Source organism: Mya arenaria, chromosome 5 (genome assembly GCF_026914265.1).
Source record: "Mya arenaria isolate MELC-2E11 chromosome 5, ASM2691426v1".
Taxonomy (NCBI): domain Eukaryota; kingdom Metazoa; phylum Mollusca; class Bivalvia; order Myida; family Myidae; genus Mya; species Mya arenaria.
In genome coordinates, this window is record NC_069126.1 from 7,650,946 (window position 1) to 7,667,540 (window position 16,595).

Sequence of the window (16,595 nt, forward strand, 5' to 3'; positions counted from 1 at the left end):
CTAGTAAATCTCTCTATTGGTTGACTAGTAAATCTCTCTATTGGTTGACTAGTAAATCTCTCTATTGGTTGACTAGTAAATCTCCCTATTGGTTGACTAGTAAATCTCTCTATTGGTTAAACAGTTAAGAATAGTCATATCGGGTGGTTCTGCATCATGTCATCAGCTTCAATCAGAGTCAGAGTATAATATTAGTCCCTCTAATCAAATTACATTCTGGATAAGTGACTTACGGATGCAAAAGACACACCCCAAGTAGGAAAATATTTTTTTTAGTTCGATTAATAGACTGGTCATTGACTGAAATGCGTTTTCTATTTTCAACAATTAATACAGCTACCCATTTAGCTTAATTGTGGCAAAGCATTTGAATATATTGCATTCTTACCTTGGTACAAACAATTATACTTTATGTAAACCATAACATGCTAAAGTTTTCATTATGCTAATCACCAATTATTTTTTTATTTGAATTTCATAAATTATGGAACATCATAATTGCCCGAAAAGAAAATTATGACTTTTTTCACATTTCAAGCTGATCTGTGACTATACACATTTAACGAGGAAAAAAACAGAAACTTAACATTAATGGTATGAATAAAGCTATGATAAATACACATTATAGAGTGTATGTAAATGTCAAAATCAGTAATCATTACCTGCAATTTGGGAGGTTATTTTCCACAGAGCACAAATATCCTGGCGAGCATGCACCAATGGTAGCTTGGTAGGCAATACACAGCAGTGTCTCCAGGTCAGCACTTGCACCAGTTACTTGAAATAAAAATGTTGACTTGGGAATGAATCATTTCATTTTCTAATTAGTGAAAAAATTATGAACAAGAGAATTTTGTGAAACATTATAATGTCGCCCTGACCGCCATGTTGTCAAAAATATTTTGACAATTGAATACAATACGGATGGACTGAAATGCCAGCTGATTTGACCTCAAAATCAATAGGGTCATCTACTATTTACGCCCAACCTCCACAACAAGTTTGAGGATCGTCAATGCTGGCAAGCTACCACTAGGACACAATTTCACGTTCATGATCATTATGACCCTTGACCATTCAAGGTCATTATGACATTGACCGTTGGACCAAATGGCAAGCATTACCAAGTTTCTCACAGCCAAGCTCTTCACATGCAAAGACCTGATGACCTAAAACACATTAGAGATCATCTTTCTACTGGTCACACTCACAACCTTCAGGGTGCAATCATTGTCAAGTTATAACGCAGACAAGCTTTTCCAATTCAAAGTCACTGAGACCTCAAAACCACAAAATCAAAATCAAAAGGGATCATCTAGTCACACCCAAACTTCATGTCAAGTTTGAGGGCCATGGGTGCAATCATTGTCAAATCATCACTCTGACAACTTTTTCCTATGTAAGGTCACTGTGACTTTGCCCTTGACCTGATGACCTTAAAATCAATAGCATTCACTTACTGGGCAAGCCAAGTCTCCAGGTCAAGTTTAAGAACTTATAATAGGTCTAGGCATCTGCAACTTATCGCTCAGAAAAGCTTTTCACATCCATGATCACTGTGACCTTGACCTTTAACCCTGTGACCTCAAAATCAATAGGCTTTATCAACTGGTCCAACCACCAAGTCAAAATTAAAGACCATAAGAAGAGATATTGTCAAGCTTTTTGCATTTAAGGTCACAGTGACTTTGGCCTTTGAGCTGATAACATCAAAATCAATAGGGGTCAAGTCCAACCTCCAAATTAAATTTGAGGATCAGACATTGAGACATTGTCGAGTTATCATTGGACATGCTTTTTGCATTGAAGGACACAGTGATATGACTTTTAAGCAGTTGAACTTAAAATCAATCGTGTCAGCTTCTGGTCATGCTCTACCTCCCGGTCAAGTTTGAGGACCAAAGGTCCAGGCATTGTTGAGTTATCACTTGGAAAAGTTTGTCTACAAACTGACTGACTATTGAGCGATCAGCTGACATGTGCAAAGCAATTTTCCCCCTTTTCTTCAAAGAGGGGCTTAATAAACTTTTTTTTTAAAAAGCCAAGTAGGACAGCTTACAATAATAAAATTTAAACTACATAAACAAGCTCAGTTGTCAAAAAAAAATCAAAAATAAACTGGTGCAAAAAAGCAAATACAGTCAATTTGAACTGCCTTAAAAGTGATTGTTTACAGCACTTCAAAGAGCATAATTTAAGCGTACAATTGAATTAACCAGAGTTGATGTGAAACCATTGCAAACCGTACATGTAGGGTTACTTTGATGGTGCATGAACCCACCCCTTAGTACTTAAGTTACATGCTGATATGCCACTGAACCTGTCCCTAAGTACTTAAGTTACATGCTGATATGCCACTGAACCTGCCCCTAAGTACTTAAGTTACATGCTGATATGCCACTGAACCTGTCCCTAAGTACTTAAGTTACATGCTGATATGCCACTGAACCTGCCCCTAAGTACTTAAGTTACATGCTGATATGCCACTGAACCTGCCCCTAAGTACTTAAGTTACATGCTGATATGCCACTGAACCTGCCCCTAAGTACTTAAGTTACATGCTGATATGCCACTGAACCTGCCCCTAAGTACTTAAGTAATATGCTGATATGCCACTGAACCTGTCCCTAAGTACTTAAGTTACATGCTGATATGCCACTGAACCTGCCCCTAAGTACTTAAGTTACATGCTGATATGCCACTGAACCTGCCCCTAAGTACTTAAGTTACATGCTGATATGCCACTGAACCTGTCCCTAAGTACTTAAGTTACATGCTGATATGCCACTGAACCTGTCCCTAAGTACTTAAGTTACATGCTGATATGCCACTGAACCTGCCCCTAAGTACTTAAGTTACATGCTGATATGCCACTGAACCTGTCCCTAAGTACTTAAGTTACATGCTGATATGCCACTGAACCTGTCCCTAAGTACTTAAGTTACATGCTGATATGCCACTGAACCTGTCCCTAAGTACTTAAGTTACATGCTGATATGCCACTGAACCTGTCCCTAAGTACTTAAGTTACATGCTGATATGCCACTGAACCTGTCCCTAAGTACTTAAGTAACATGCTGATATGCCACTGAACCTGTCCCTAAGTACTTAAGTTACATGCTGATATGCCACTGAACCTGTCCCTAAGTACTTAAGTTACATGCTGATATGCCACTGAACCTGCCCCTAAGTACTTAAGTTACATGCTGATATGCCTCTGAACCTGCCCCTAAGTACTTAAGTTACATGCTGATATGCCACTGAACCTGCCCCTAAGTACTTAAGTGACATGCTGATTTGCCTCTGAACCTGCCCCTAAGTACTTAAGTTACATGCTGATATACCAGTGAACCTGTCCCTAAGTACTTAAGTTACATGCTGATATGCCACTGAACCTGCCCCTAAGTACTTTAGGTATATGCTGATATGCCTCTGAACCTGCCCCTAAGTACTTAAGTTACATGCTGATATACCACTGAACCTGTCCCTAAGTACTTAAGTTACATGCTGATATGCCACTGAACCTGCCCCTAAGTACTTTAGGTATATGCTGATATGCCTCTGAACCTGCCCCTAAGTACTTAAGTTACATGCTGATATGCCACTGAACCTGTCCCTTAGTACTTAAGTTACATGCTGATATGCCTCTGAACCTGCCCCTAAGTACTTAAGTTACATGCTGATATGCCACTGAACCTGCCCCTAAGTACTTAAGTTACATGCTGATATGCCACTGAACCTGCCCCTAAGTACTTAAGTTACATGCTGATATGCCACTGAACCTGTCCCTAAGTACTTAAGTTACATGCTGATATGCCACTGAACCTGCCCCTAAGTACTTAAGTAACATGCTGATATGCCACTGAACCTGTCCCTAAGTACTTAAGTTACATGCTGATATGCCACTGAACCTGCCCCTAAGTACTTAAGTTACATGCTGATATGCCACTGAACCTGTCCCTAAGTACTTAAGTTACATGCTGATATGCCACTGAACCTGCCCCTAAGTACTTAAGTTACATGCTGATATGCCACTGAACCTGTCCCTTAGTACTTAAGTTACATGCTGATATGCCTCTGAACCTGCCCCTAAGTACTTAAGTTACATGCTGATATGCCACTGAACCTGTCCCTAAGTACTTAAGTTACATGCTGATATGCCTCTGAACCTGCCCCTAAGTACTTAAGTAACATGCTGATATGCCACTGAACCTGCCCCTTAGTACTTAAGTTACATGCTGATATGCCACTGAACCTGCCCCTAAGTACTTAAGTTACATGCTGATATGCCACTGAACCTGTCCCTAAGTACTTAAGTTACATGCTGATATGCCACTGAACCTGCCCCTAAGTACTTAAGTTACATGCTGATATGCCACTGAACCTGTCCCTAAGTACTTAAGTAACATGCTGATATGCCACTGAACCTGCCCCTAAGTACTTTAGGTATATGCTGATATGCCACTGAACCTGCCCCTAAGTACTTAAGTTACATGCTGATATGACACTGAACCAGCCCCTTAAAGTACTTAAGTTACAAGCTGATATGCCACTGAACCTGGCCATTAAGTAGCTTAAGTTACATGCTGATATGCCACTGAACCTGCCCCATTAGTCTCTTAAGTTACATGCAGATATGAGTTTTTTCTTTCTCACAAAACACTTTTATGATTAAACAATTTTTATTTCCATGCTTCAAAATACTTTTAGCCCTAAACTTAAAAAAATGTTTAACAGATATAAATTTTCATATTTAATTTAAATGCCATCAATTTAATATATATACAGGTGAAAACATACTCGGCAGGTTATTCACAGATGCGCTATCAGTGCCTACAGTCTGGTTACGGAGCTCAACTGTAGAGGCTGTGAGGTTCTGTGTTGCCACGGACAACTCCTGTCCAGCTGCAGTCTCGTTGGGGTACACCACACGGAAATCAACAATTAAACTGCCATTCCTACAAATGTGCAGAGTATGTTTGTAAACTGTACATTGCTTTGAAAAAATTCAATTCCTTTGAAAAAATTCAATTCGATCAAATTGACAATTTTAAATTTAGCAAAATACGAATTTACTGTTGGCCTTTATTTAAATAATGGTGTCACAAATTTTAGACCTTATCAGATAGGCCATTAATCAAAAATAATAATGAAACAAGAGGGCCATAATGGCCCTGAATCACTCACCTGAGTAAAAGAGTTCAACCTTTGTAATCAATATAGCTTGATATTTGTTCTCAAAGAATATTGAAAAAACATACTGGTCAAACATATTGCCTGGATAATAACTGAAAGGACTTGTCACAGTTGCCTGCACACTGACATTACTTGGTGATTGACTGCACACTGACAGGATTTTGTTCAGTTGCCTGCACACTGACAGGACTTGATGATAGACTGCACACTGACAGAATTTGATTCTCATACCTGCACACTGACAGGACTTTTTTAAGTTGCCTGCACACAGACAGGACTTGATAATTGACTGCACACTGACAGCACTTGGTACCGATACCTGCACACTGACAGAACTTTCTTCAGTTGCCTGCACACTGACTGGACTTTGTTCAATTGCCTGCACACACACAGGACTTCGTTCAATTGCCTGCACACTGACAAAACTATGTTAAATTGCTTGCACACTGAAAGAACTTTTAGTATAGATACACAAACAACAAACAGTGCACCATCCAATAAAATCAACAAACTGCCTTAAAATTGAATATCAGACCGCATTCGGCACCTTCCAGTAATATCAATGCTATTTCCATCTAGGACAACATCACCTTCCTTCACATGTTCAACTCCAAATTTTTCTTGAAATACATAACGGCTTATTCACTATCCACACAGAAGATAAGATTGTAGCTAATGGAATAAGTTCAATGGAAAAGTCTGATTATTAAACTTATCATTAAGTAAAAATGAAACTTCTAAAGAATAAAGTGTATAATAATAATTTGAAACTATGAACCTAAAAACAGAACAATAATTACTTTAGAAGTGATTATGTAGAAGGCTTAATGAAATTTAAATCTATTCCCTTGTTTCTAAAAATAGAGAGTAGTGGAATCTTCAACAGAAAGGGAGACCATATAGCAAGACTTGCTGCCCTTGTTTCAAGAGTAAACTTTACATAACTATCAGATTTTAACATTTTGTTGTTGTTGCTGTTGTTTTTGTTGTTGATCAATCATGACCCCTTGTTGTATATTTGTAGATAGTCACCCAAGAAAGCTTCCTGTGAAGTTTCATTGAATTTGGCCAGGTAGTTTCAGAGGAGAAGTCTTCTAAGCAATTGTTGACGGACGGACTGACGGAAGACGCCGGAAAAAGACCGATCACAATACCTCACCTTGAGCACCTTATTCTCAAATTCATATATATATATATCACAAAATTAAATAAGACCACATCTTTTAACTTTAACATGTTTGGGAAAATCAAAGTAGCAGATATATTGTCTCTTTATACAATTACAAATGGATGTAACGTCTCCTACATCGGTGTACCTTATGTCATCAATGATGATGTCAATGTCGAATCCTAGGAGTTTCCTGTAGAAGGCCAGCAACTGCAGTCAAAACATTCACTTTGTTTTAGTGTAAATATTATTGATCAACACACATATAAATTTTATTTAATCAAGAGATGTTTGTCAAACATTATGTCCCCCCTGAATGCCATGTTGTCAGGAATATTAGGACTATTGAATGATATATGCATGGACTGAAATGACAGCTGATTTGTCATTGACATTGGATACCTTTGAGGCAGTTTTAAGAGTATGACCATTTTAGCATTTAATGACCCCTAAAATCAATAGGGGTCATCTGCTGGTCAGACTCAGCCTCCATGTTAAGTTTGAAGACCATAGGTCCATGCATTGCTGAGTTATCATTCGGAGAAGCTTTGTCAATCTTTTTGCTTGAAAGGTCACTGTGACCTTGACTTTTGACCCGATGACCCCTAAAATCAATAGGGGTCATCTACTGGTCAGGCCCAACCTTCATGTCAAGTTTGATGACCATAGGTCCAGAAATTGTTATCACTCGGACATGCTTTGGTCTACCGATTGACAGGCTGACCGACCGACATTCCAACCTACCATCCGACCAACCGACGGACACAAAAAAAAATAAATTGTAAATGTGTGAGAGTGCAGCTTTAAATTATTTCAAGACCATAATACCATATAGACCATATAGACTGGTTACCTTATTCCTGACTTCCTGCACATAGGATTCATATGTGGACTGGTTGCGGAGGTCATCTGAGGCTGGTACAGTCAGGTTGAATGTAACCTCTGTTGCTACCTCACGGAAACCAACTAGGGAAACAAACAGTTGAAGATGATATACAGGCTCACTATTATCAACCTTTAGTTGCTAAACATAAATTTATGATACTGACCACTAGCTGGTAATTTGTATTTAGGGTTGATATGGAGTTTGTCACCTGATTGTGTGATGGCCTAAACAACTGTGTGAAATATTAAGTATATTGAATGAAGGGTAATTTTAGAAGTTAAATTGGAAAAAATCCTAATGCCCTAAAACTTTAACCTATCTTTAGTTCCAAAGTGAATCAGGGGCCATAATTTGTATTTCAGATAACATGGAGTTATGTAACCTTATTGAGTGATTGTCCTGAACAACCGTGTGAAGAATACAAAGAATTAAAGGGTATTGATGTTATAAGTGAAAATGACAAATTGCCCTAAAACTTTAACTGGACGACAATGCCAGGCTGAGTTTATTCTTATTCTTTGAACAATCAAGCACAAAATGGGAGAGTTATGTAATAAAATGGATGTATGCTATTCTTGATTAATTGTCGTGTTTAAATGTGTGTTTTATTTTACTTAGTTCAAATTGATTGCCAGTGAATTGCATTTTCGCATAAATAATAAAGATTCCCAAGAGTAAAGTCCTAACGTTTAACTGTTATATTGAAATCACATGATCTACTTGCAGCATAGTTAAATGTAAAGAATTCTGACATTGTAAACCATCCCTACACATCCAAGGTTGTTTTTGATGGAAAAAGACCAAAGTGTTCCAAATGCACTTGATACTCACCAGCCAGTTGACATGTTGGTGTCTGTCCACTCCATGTTCCGTCAGACCTACAAACAATACTGCTGGACCCGAGAATCTCGTGCTTTGGGATACAGCTAAACTCTGCCACACTCCCGTATGTTGTGGCATTCGAAGTCAATATTACTTTTCCATTTTTTGGTCCACTTACTGGTCCACAATCTAGTAAAGCAAATATGGATGGTTCAGAGTAGCGATAATGATCAAACTTCTGTTTCATTAAGATTTCTATTTTTGGAACCGACAATATGATATATCCAAGATAGTACAGCATTCCAGTTTACATCCGTTACACTTAAAACACTTCTTTTTTTTCTTCGAAGGGGGGCATAAAAAGGTCTGTATTATTGAACTATGTTTTACTCCCTTATCCCCATTTTTGTCATTTGTTTTGGCCAAATACAGGGATTCCAAATCCTTGGTGTCAAAAATAATTTTCACTTCGAACAAAAATAAATTGTTTTGGTTTAGGTTAAATTCTCATAAAAAACAGGTAGGGAAAGTAGGTTAGTTTTTTATTAGTCTTTCAGTAAGAACTTTATTGTCATTATTGAGGAATGGTGTTAAAGTGATCTTCTGTATAAAGCTTTAAAGGTTTTAGGACTATAAATTAAAACACACAATTATTTATTTTTTTTAATTTTTTTTTTTAATACCCATAGACTAAATAAAAAGTTCTATCGGCACCTATATCGTAGGTTAAGGCCCGTACCTGGAACCCAAAACACTTTTTATGCCTTACCCCTGATGGTGCAATTGGGTTCCGTGCCACTCCATGTTTGGTCCGCCTGACAGAGGCGTACGGTGGATCCGTTAATCTGGTGCCCTGTGTCACATGTGTACTGCGCCGTGTCCCTGTACTGTGTGCCCTGTAGAAACACCACTCCATTTGTCACATTTGGCAAAGGGCCACAGTCTGGAAAGGAATTTGTGATGAAATATGTAAAATGAATAATGTGTTACATGTGGACAGTGCAGGGGCTGATCCTGGATTCGACGATAGAGGGGGAGTAACTTAGGGGCATAAAGTTTTGACTTGTAACCCTCTCAAAGAGCTGAAATTAATTTGGTTTAAAGTGTTTGCAGGGGAGTTTGGAGGAGAAAAAATATAAACAATTTCTTGTCCGATATGGTGCGCTTTTTTTTCTTCTCCTGTATTGAAATAAAAAGTAAACTTAGATGATTTTAGGGGTGTGCGGGCTGTGTGCACCCCCTAAATCTACTAATGCAATGGGCCACAATCTGGAAAGGAATTTGTGATGAAATACGTAAAGTGAATAATGTGAATATTATTCATGTAATTTACCAATACAATCTTTAACAATCTACGATTAAAAAGTTGTCATGTCATGGACATTAGCATCCTTCCATACTCACCAGCAATGTCACAGGTGGGTGGCTCACTGCTCCACTCTTTGGAAGCCAGACAGGTTAGTGAGGTCGTCCCGTTGGGCAGGTACCCTGTCTCACAAACATACACACCAATTGCCCCATACTCTGTGCCATTAAAGGTGAAGCTTTGACCATTCTCAATGTCTGGCAGTGGACCACAATCTGAAAGGGACATTCTACTCGTTCATTGTCATTCTACTTTGGCCTGTGGAACAAAAACTGCTATACTTTCAACAAACATGTGTAACACAAGGCAGTCTTGCATATGCACATGATCATAATCCTAGAGAAATACCTAGGCTACGAAGGTAGCTAGGTGAGATCACATGGATATGACGTAGTTTGAATATTGAAGTGAGGGCCGATCGCCCGTCGCCCCCAGAGTCTTGTTCTTGCTTCCAAGCTAGAAAGTCTGTTATACTCTCAAGCCAGAGAGTCGTAGTTATTCCACAGATATTTGATGACTTGTAAAGAAAATGTAGAACTTTAAGGACTTGTATCAAACATAAGGTGACACTGGACTATTGTGTCACACATGTCAGCCATATTACCATTACCATGTTCATAGCACATATATATACATGTACAATGCACCATATTTCTGGGGACCTTCTTACAGAAATTGGTTTATTAATAACCAGGAGATTTTTATATCATCCAAGCAGACAGGGGATTTTGACATAAACCCAGGGAATTTTTTACACGTCTAAAAAACCTTTTCAATATCTCATAAATGCCATACTTCTGGAAGGCTTCCAAGAGGATTTTGATCGTTAATTACATTCTTAATTTGTGTTTTCTACTTTTGAATGCAACAAGCTTTTCGTTTTTTACAGAAAAGCACTGTTGTGCTGTAGCATTATCTAGTGTACATCTTATCCTATCACACACATATTTTTTAAATACAGTTGAACACTGTCTGTAATCATAGGGACCCAAAAATTTATTTCAAAACAGCAATATTTCGGATTAACAATTTTCAGAAAATGACAACATTCGCGAATTATAGATTGACATGAAATATTGAGTCGTAAAGTTTGCATTGTTGGTTATATGTTACCAATACGATTCATTTGGTTTGAGTGATTTTTGGTATACATTATTTAATAATTTGTTGAATTATTATTTAATAAATGACAAATAATTCATTTTTATACTTCTTTATTAAAACAACATTTAACATTTAAAACAAAATGACAGCACGTGCCATTGTATGCATTCTGAACATAACACAGTTTATTAAAAGCATTTTTAAATAGCACTGAAATTATTATGTTGATTATAATGTTGATTCCTTCTCCAGATTGTTTGGTAGCGGGTCGAGTGAGCAATGAGGTGATCAAATCTGATGAGACATTTTCGAATGATATTCAGGTTGATAACCAGCAATTATATACACACTAAACCACCCAACTGAATCACGCATTTGTGCTAATTGTGTTCTATCGTCACCTCAAGAGTGCATTCGCTGTATGGTGTGAAAAACTATGAGTTTGAAATTCCAAATCAGGACTGTAATTCTTACTTCGGAATAGTGTTTTTTTCGGACAAGCGATTTGGAAATAAAGATTTAAAATATAGTTAAACAAAGAAGGAACAAGGCAGTCCAAAGGACGGCTATATCCCCTGCCGTTGTTTTTTAGTATATTTTGTTTTTCTCGCAACCTGACTAGTACGTTGAATCTCACCAAAATTGTACACAACCACTGGTCAAGAGTGGGAATATAGGAATTACAAGTTGTTTGATCGGAAACCTAAATATTCTTGGATATTTGAACATATTATAAAATGATATTTGTTAAAACTATTCATATTGTGTAGTGTAGGTAAGATCAATGTCAAGGTTATTTTGGCTAAAAAAAGAAGAAAAATGAGTCCTTGATTTATAACATCGATGAAATAGCCAGCCTAAGTATTTTTGATAAAGTGATACATATATATTCAGGTGACTTCATAACACTGTTTAACTGCTTTTGAGGCGAAAACACATGTTATAAATTTATTATCACATTTGTGTCCATTTTTTTTAAATATTAAACTTGTTGCACATAATGATAATGCTGGTAGAGTGCCCTAAGTATCAATCTGTGCAACTTGTTTAACACTTTTATTTAACATTTATATCTTATCCTGTATTTAGCTTTGTCATAATATGGACCTGAAACTTCATGATGGATTACTGGCACAAATTGCAATTGGTTTGAGTTCTTGGATCAAATTCAGTTATTGTTGCTAATAGTACATGAAATGTATAAGGTCAATAAATCAAGTAAGAATTGACAAGTCTACACTGCTAAATGTAAAAAGCCCGGACACAAGCATGTGAACTATGACCTTAAAATGTCAGATGTGACCTTGACCTTTGAGGTATGGACCCAGGTCAAGGTCACTGCACATCGTCTCAATAAGGACAACATTTGTACCAAGTAATATGGTAATCCATCAATGCATAAGTAAGTTATAGCTTGGACATGAACATGTGTACTCTGACCTTTAAAGGTCTCATGTGACCTTGACCTTTGAGGTATGGACCCGGGTCAAGGTCACTACACATTGTCTCAATAAGGACAACATTTGTACCAAGTAATATGGTATTTCATCAATGCATAAGTAAGTTATAGCGCAGACACGAGCATGACTGTGTACTCTGACCTTAAAACGTCTCGTGTGACCTTGACCTTTGAGGTATAGACCCGGGTCAAGGTCACTGCACATCGTCTCAATAAGGACAACATTTGAACAAAGTAATATGGTAATCCATCAATGCATAAGTAAGTTATAGCGTGGACATGAGCATGTGTACTATGACCTTTAAATGTCTCGTGTGTCCTTGACCTTTGAGGTATGGACCGGGGTCAAGGTCACTGCACATCGTCTCAATGAGGACAACATTTGTACCAAGTAATATGGTATCCATCAATGCATAAGTAAGTTATAGCCTTGACACGAAATATTACAGCCAGACAGACGGACAGACGGACAAAGTGCATTCCTATAATCCCCTCCCTAATCTGTGGAGGGGGATTAATAAAATAGGGACTAAGTATAATTTCAAAATAGTGGTAATTTTGGATAAACAATGTCAGAATAGCGGTATTCAACTGTACACATATGATAATAATTGATATAATTGGATTACTACTGCCCTGCTAATTACCAACTTTTTAACAAAATAGAATATTAAATCAAAGGCCATAATTATGCATTTGTTTTTCCAGCACAATCATATGACTAGTATATCTTTCCTTTGGTTAATCAGTGCCTGGTAATGAATATCTGTGTGCATGATGATGGTGGATTGCCTAATAGAAAAATAAAATAAATCCACATTTGAAACAAGAGCCCACGGAGTGAATGCCAAAGCTTGTCTGTTCTTTTTCTCCATTAAAACAAGGGGCATAACTCAACAATTATTACAAGGGGCATAACTCAACATATATTTTAGCAAGATTAATTGGTCTTGCTATGTATGTGCATTCAGTTCCTGGACACATGTGTACCAAGTTTTTTATCACAGCAAAAGTTGAAGTTTGTGAGAGGATGCTGGTAACCACATCAATGCTACCAATAAGCATCAACTTTGAAAATCGAACAACCTAATAAGAAGGCTGATAGTCCATTTTCATTCACTCTTAATAACTCACCAACAAGCTGGCATGTTGGCAGCTTGCTCCAGGCTCTGGTCTCTGTGCAAGTAACATTGGTGTCCCCGGTAGGCTCGTATCCGATATTGCAGATATATGTGACAAGTGTTCCATACACGGTCGTCTCCGGTAATGCCAACAGTCCTCCATTCTCAAGGGCAGGTGGACTACCACAGTCTGTCAAGTGTGATTACAAGGAAAATTAATTCACCAGTAACCAGAAAGGAAAATACAAACAAAATTTATAGCTAAGCAAATAAAGTATTTTTTTCCAAACTAGTTTCTTTACACCTTATTTGTAAAAAAGCTGGTGTTATACCCTATAGAAAGACATTAAAACAACTACATGTCATAATTAAAACAGCCGAATGATAATAAACACAACTTTTTTTTGTTCTTCTGTGAGGATTCTTGGCAATTAAAGTGAGGTAAATGTAACTTTATTATAACCAAGGGAAATAACATGAACAAATAATGTCAATAGGAATATGGATTGTTTCCCTTTGATAAAATAACGCAATAATTAAGCCTTCAAAAAATATTTTCTAATCCAATATTGAAATGAACTCATTCAATGCTGCTTGAGTCATTTATCATTCCAAACTTTGCATACATAATAAGAAGACCCTTACTCATAATCTGACATGAAGGAGGCTGGTCAGACCATTCGCTTGTCTGTTGACATATACGGACGACAAAACCCTGAAGCGTGAATCCTGTGTCACACCGATACCGCGCAATGCTCATGAATGTCGTTGCGTTGAATTCAACACTGCCATTAGTGGGACTGGGAAGACGGCCACAGTCTAGCGTAAAATGAAAACACTTAATCATATAAACACAAATCTATTACAGCAAGTCAATTATTTTCCGAATATTTTTTTGGACACATCATATGGAGATGAAATAGGATTAACCACAAAAAATCATTTCAATACCGAACAAAAACTGACAAATGCCACCAATGTGATCCCCCATACAATCATATTGTTTATATAATGCACCAAACATCTAAGTTTGACTTTGACTTTTGAGGTATAAGCCTGTTCTTTTCCATTTTTTAGAGGGGTGATATTTAAACTTTGTCCCACAGATACTAGTTAGGACACAACCATATGTAATTTCATTGCATATTTCTGCGAATAACCTCAGTGTGACCTTGACCTTAAATCTTTTAGCATTTTTGTTGTGTTGAATATTTCTACTTTTAAGTTATTTAAAATTTGTTCGAGGGATAAGAATTCACTAGTATGGCTCAACCATATGTTATGTCACTACATCACTTTTCAGAAAAATCTCCACGTATGATCTTGACCTCTGAGGATGAACCCAGTTTTTTGTGTTCTTAAGCAGAACATTAACATTTCTACTTAGTTATTAAGAATATGTCCCAGGGATGAGAAACCACTAGTAAGGACACTAGTATGGCTCAACCATATGTTATGTCACTACATCACTTTTCAGAAAAATCTCCACGTATGACCTTGACCTCTGAGGTATGAACCCAGTCTTTTGTGTTCTTAAGCAGAACATTAACATTTCTACTTAGTTATTAAGAATATGTCCCAGGGATGAGAAACCACTAGTAAGGACACTAGTATGGACACAACCATATCTAACGTCATTGAATAATTTCTCTGAATAATCTCTCAGTGTGACCCTGACCTTTGAGGTATGAGCCTTGGTCTTACACAATGACAAGTCATGATACATGTGGTGAACATATATGCCTAGTAGTTAATTTTGATCAGTCACATTCTTGAGAAATCTACCGCCCGGACACAAGATGAGGGCAGAAGGACGCTTGGACAGATGCGCAGACCTAAAAGGTCTGATAACAATAATATGCATCCTTTTTGATGCATAAAAAGTTAGCATTTAGTTGAATTATAACTTTTTTAATATAAAACAGATTAATTCTAAAATTGGTTTACATTTAACATTGCATTAACTTCTGAAACAAAAACAGATATTCTCAATAAGGGATCAAATCATGAAAAAATATAGATTTACCATTGATATCACAAACAGGAGCCAACCCTGACCAGGAGCCATTGGCCTGACATGTCCGTGTCACTGTGCCATTCAGAGTGTAACCTTGGAAACATATGTACGTTGCAATCTCACCAAACGTTGTTTCCGAAGCCCGCACTATGCCCTTATTTGGGTTGGACAGGCTGCCGCAACCTGATAAAGAAATGAGGAAGCATTTGTAGCATTCATTTCACCTAAGATTTTTTTATAACAGAAGAACTCCATGTGAGTAATGACATGCATCTGTTTTCATTCAGATAATCAAGTGACATTTAAATGGACAATTATTAAAGCCACCAGCTTATTGTATAAAAGTGTTTCAGGTAAACCAAAATGTTCATTTATCAATAATTTATCCAATAGTAACTATTAACCAATCAAATTATTTAAATTTGAAATCCTTTGGATAACTTAGCCAAATTCCAGATATAAATGGCAGCAGATTTTTATGTTTTGCTACACATTCAACATAAACAAAGGAATTGTAAGTGGTAACATGTACTTGGTATAATGTATCTTAAACTGTTATTGAGTTATGAAAAGTTAAAATTTTGCATGACAAAGTTATGCATGATTGATTTTGTTTCATTAAATACATGTATTTCTTGTTATTTACTGGTTTTTCTGCAGCTAGGTAGTAGCTCTGACCAGACGCCATTAGCCGTGCACAGAACCTGGGTTGACCCAAACTTATCGTAGCCATTGTTACACGTGTAGACTGCTTCCTGTCCATATGTTGTTCCATTGGGAGTCTCTACAGTGCCATTGGTTATGGAAAGTGGAACACCACAGTCTGAAGGCAAACAGCATTTCATTTTTTACTAGCCATTGCCGATAATTATAAAACATCTTATAATAAGTAACTTTTTAAGTTCTTTTTCTTATTTTCAGTATCTCACTGTTGATATGAAATTATTTCTTAATGTCAAAAAGTCTATGTTTTATTGACATAATTCAAAGTTCATACTTTCTTTAAAAAACACAAGCCTGCCTCCAACACAAAAGGTTGTGGGTTCAAGCCCCACCAGGATGAGAGTGGTCTGGTGGTTAAGGTGCCTGCCGCTCAATCAAGAGCTTATAAGTTTGATCCCCACCAGGGTGAGAGTAGTCTTATGGCTTAAATGTCTGCCTCTCAACCAAGAGCTATAAGTTTGATCCCCACCAGGGTGAGGGTAGTCTTGTGGCTTAAATGTCTGCCTCTCAACTAAGAGCTTATAAGTTTGATCCCAACCAGGGTGAGGGTAGTCTAGTGGTTTAAGTTTCTCCCTCTTAACCAAGAGCTTATAAGTTTGATCCCCACCAGGTTGAGAGTGATCTAGTGGTTAAGGTGTCTGCCTCTCAAGGTTGTGTGCTAGATCCATACCACGGCGAGAGTGATCAAGGGGTATAGGTTTCTGCCTCTTACCAAAGAGGTAGTAAGTATGAT

General features: G+C 37.3%; 1 protein-coding gene across 1 annotated transcript in view; it reads right to left on the reverse strand.

The window, feature by feature from the left end:
- Positions 1 to 15,984, reverse strand: part of LOC128234420 (sushi, von Willebrand factor type A, EGF and pentraxin domain-containing protein 1-like) — a 32,763-nt gene extending 16,779 nt beyond the window's left edge. Inside the window, exons 1-11 of the mRNA XM_052948654.1 lie at positions 15,786 to 15,984; positions 15,149 to 15,322; positions 13,768 to 13,941; positions 13,136 to 13,312; positions 9,477 to 9,653; positions 8,842 to 9,015; positions 8,082 to 8,261; positions 7,218 to 7,330; positions 6,513 to 6,574; positions 4,801 to 4,958; positions 663 to 777 (exon numbers count right to left, since the gene is read on the reverse strand). Of these exons, the coding sequence (XP_052804614.1) occupies positions 663 to 777; positions 4,801 to 4,958; positions 6,513 to 6,574; positions 7,218 to 7,330; positions 8,082 to 8,261; positions 8,842 to 9,015; positions 9,477 to 9,653; positions 13,136 to 13,312; positions 13,768 to 13,941; positions 15,149 to 15,322; positions 15,786 to 15,984 (1,703 nt within the window). The remainder of the gene's footprint in view (positions 1 to 662; positions 778 to 4,800; positions 4,959 to 6,512; positions 6,575 to 7,217; positions 7,331 to 8,081; positions 8,262 to 8,841; positions 9,016 to 9,476; positions 9,654 to 13,135; positions 13,313 to 13,767; positions 13,942 to 15,148; positions 15,323 to 15,785) is intronic.
- Positions 15,985 to 16,595: the final 611 nt, after the last annotated feature.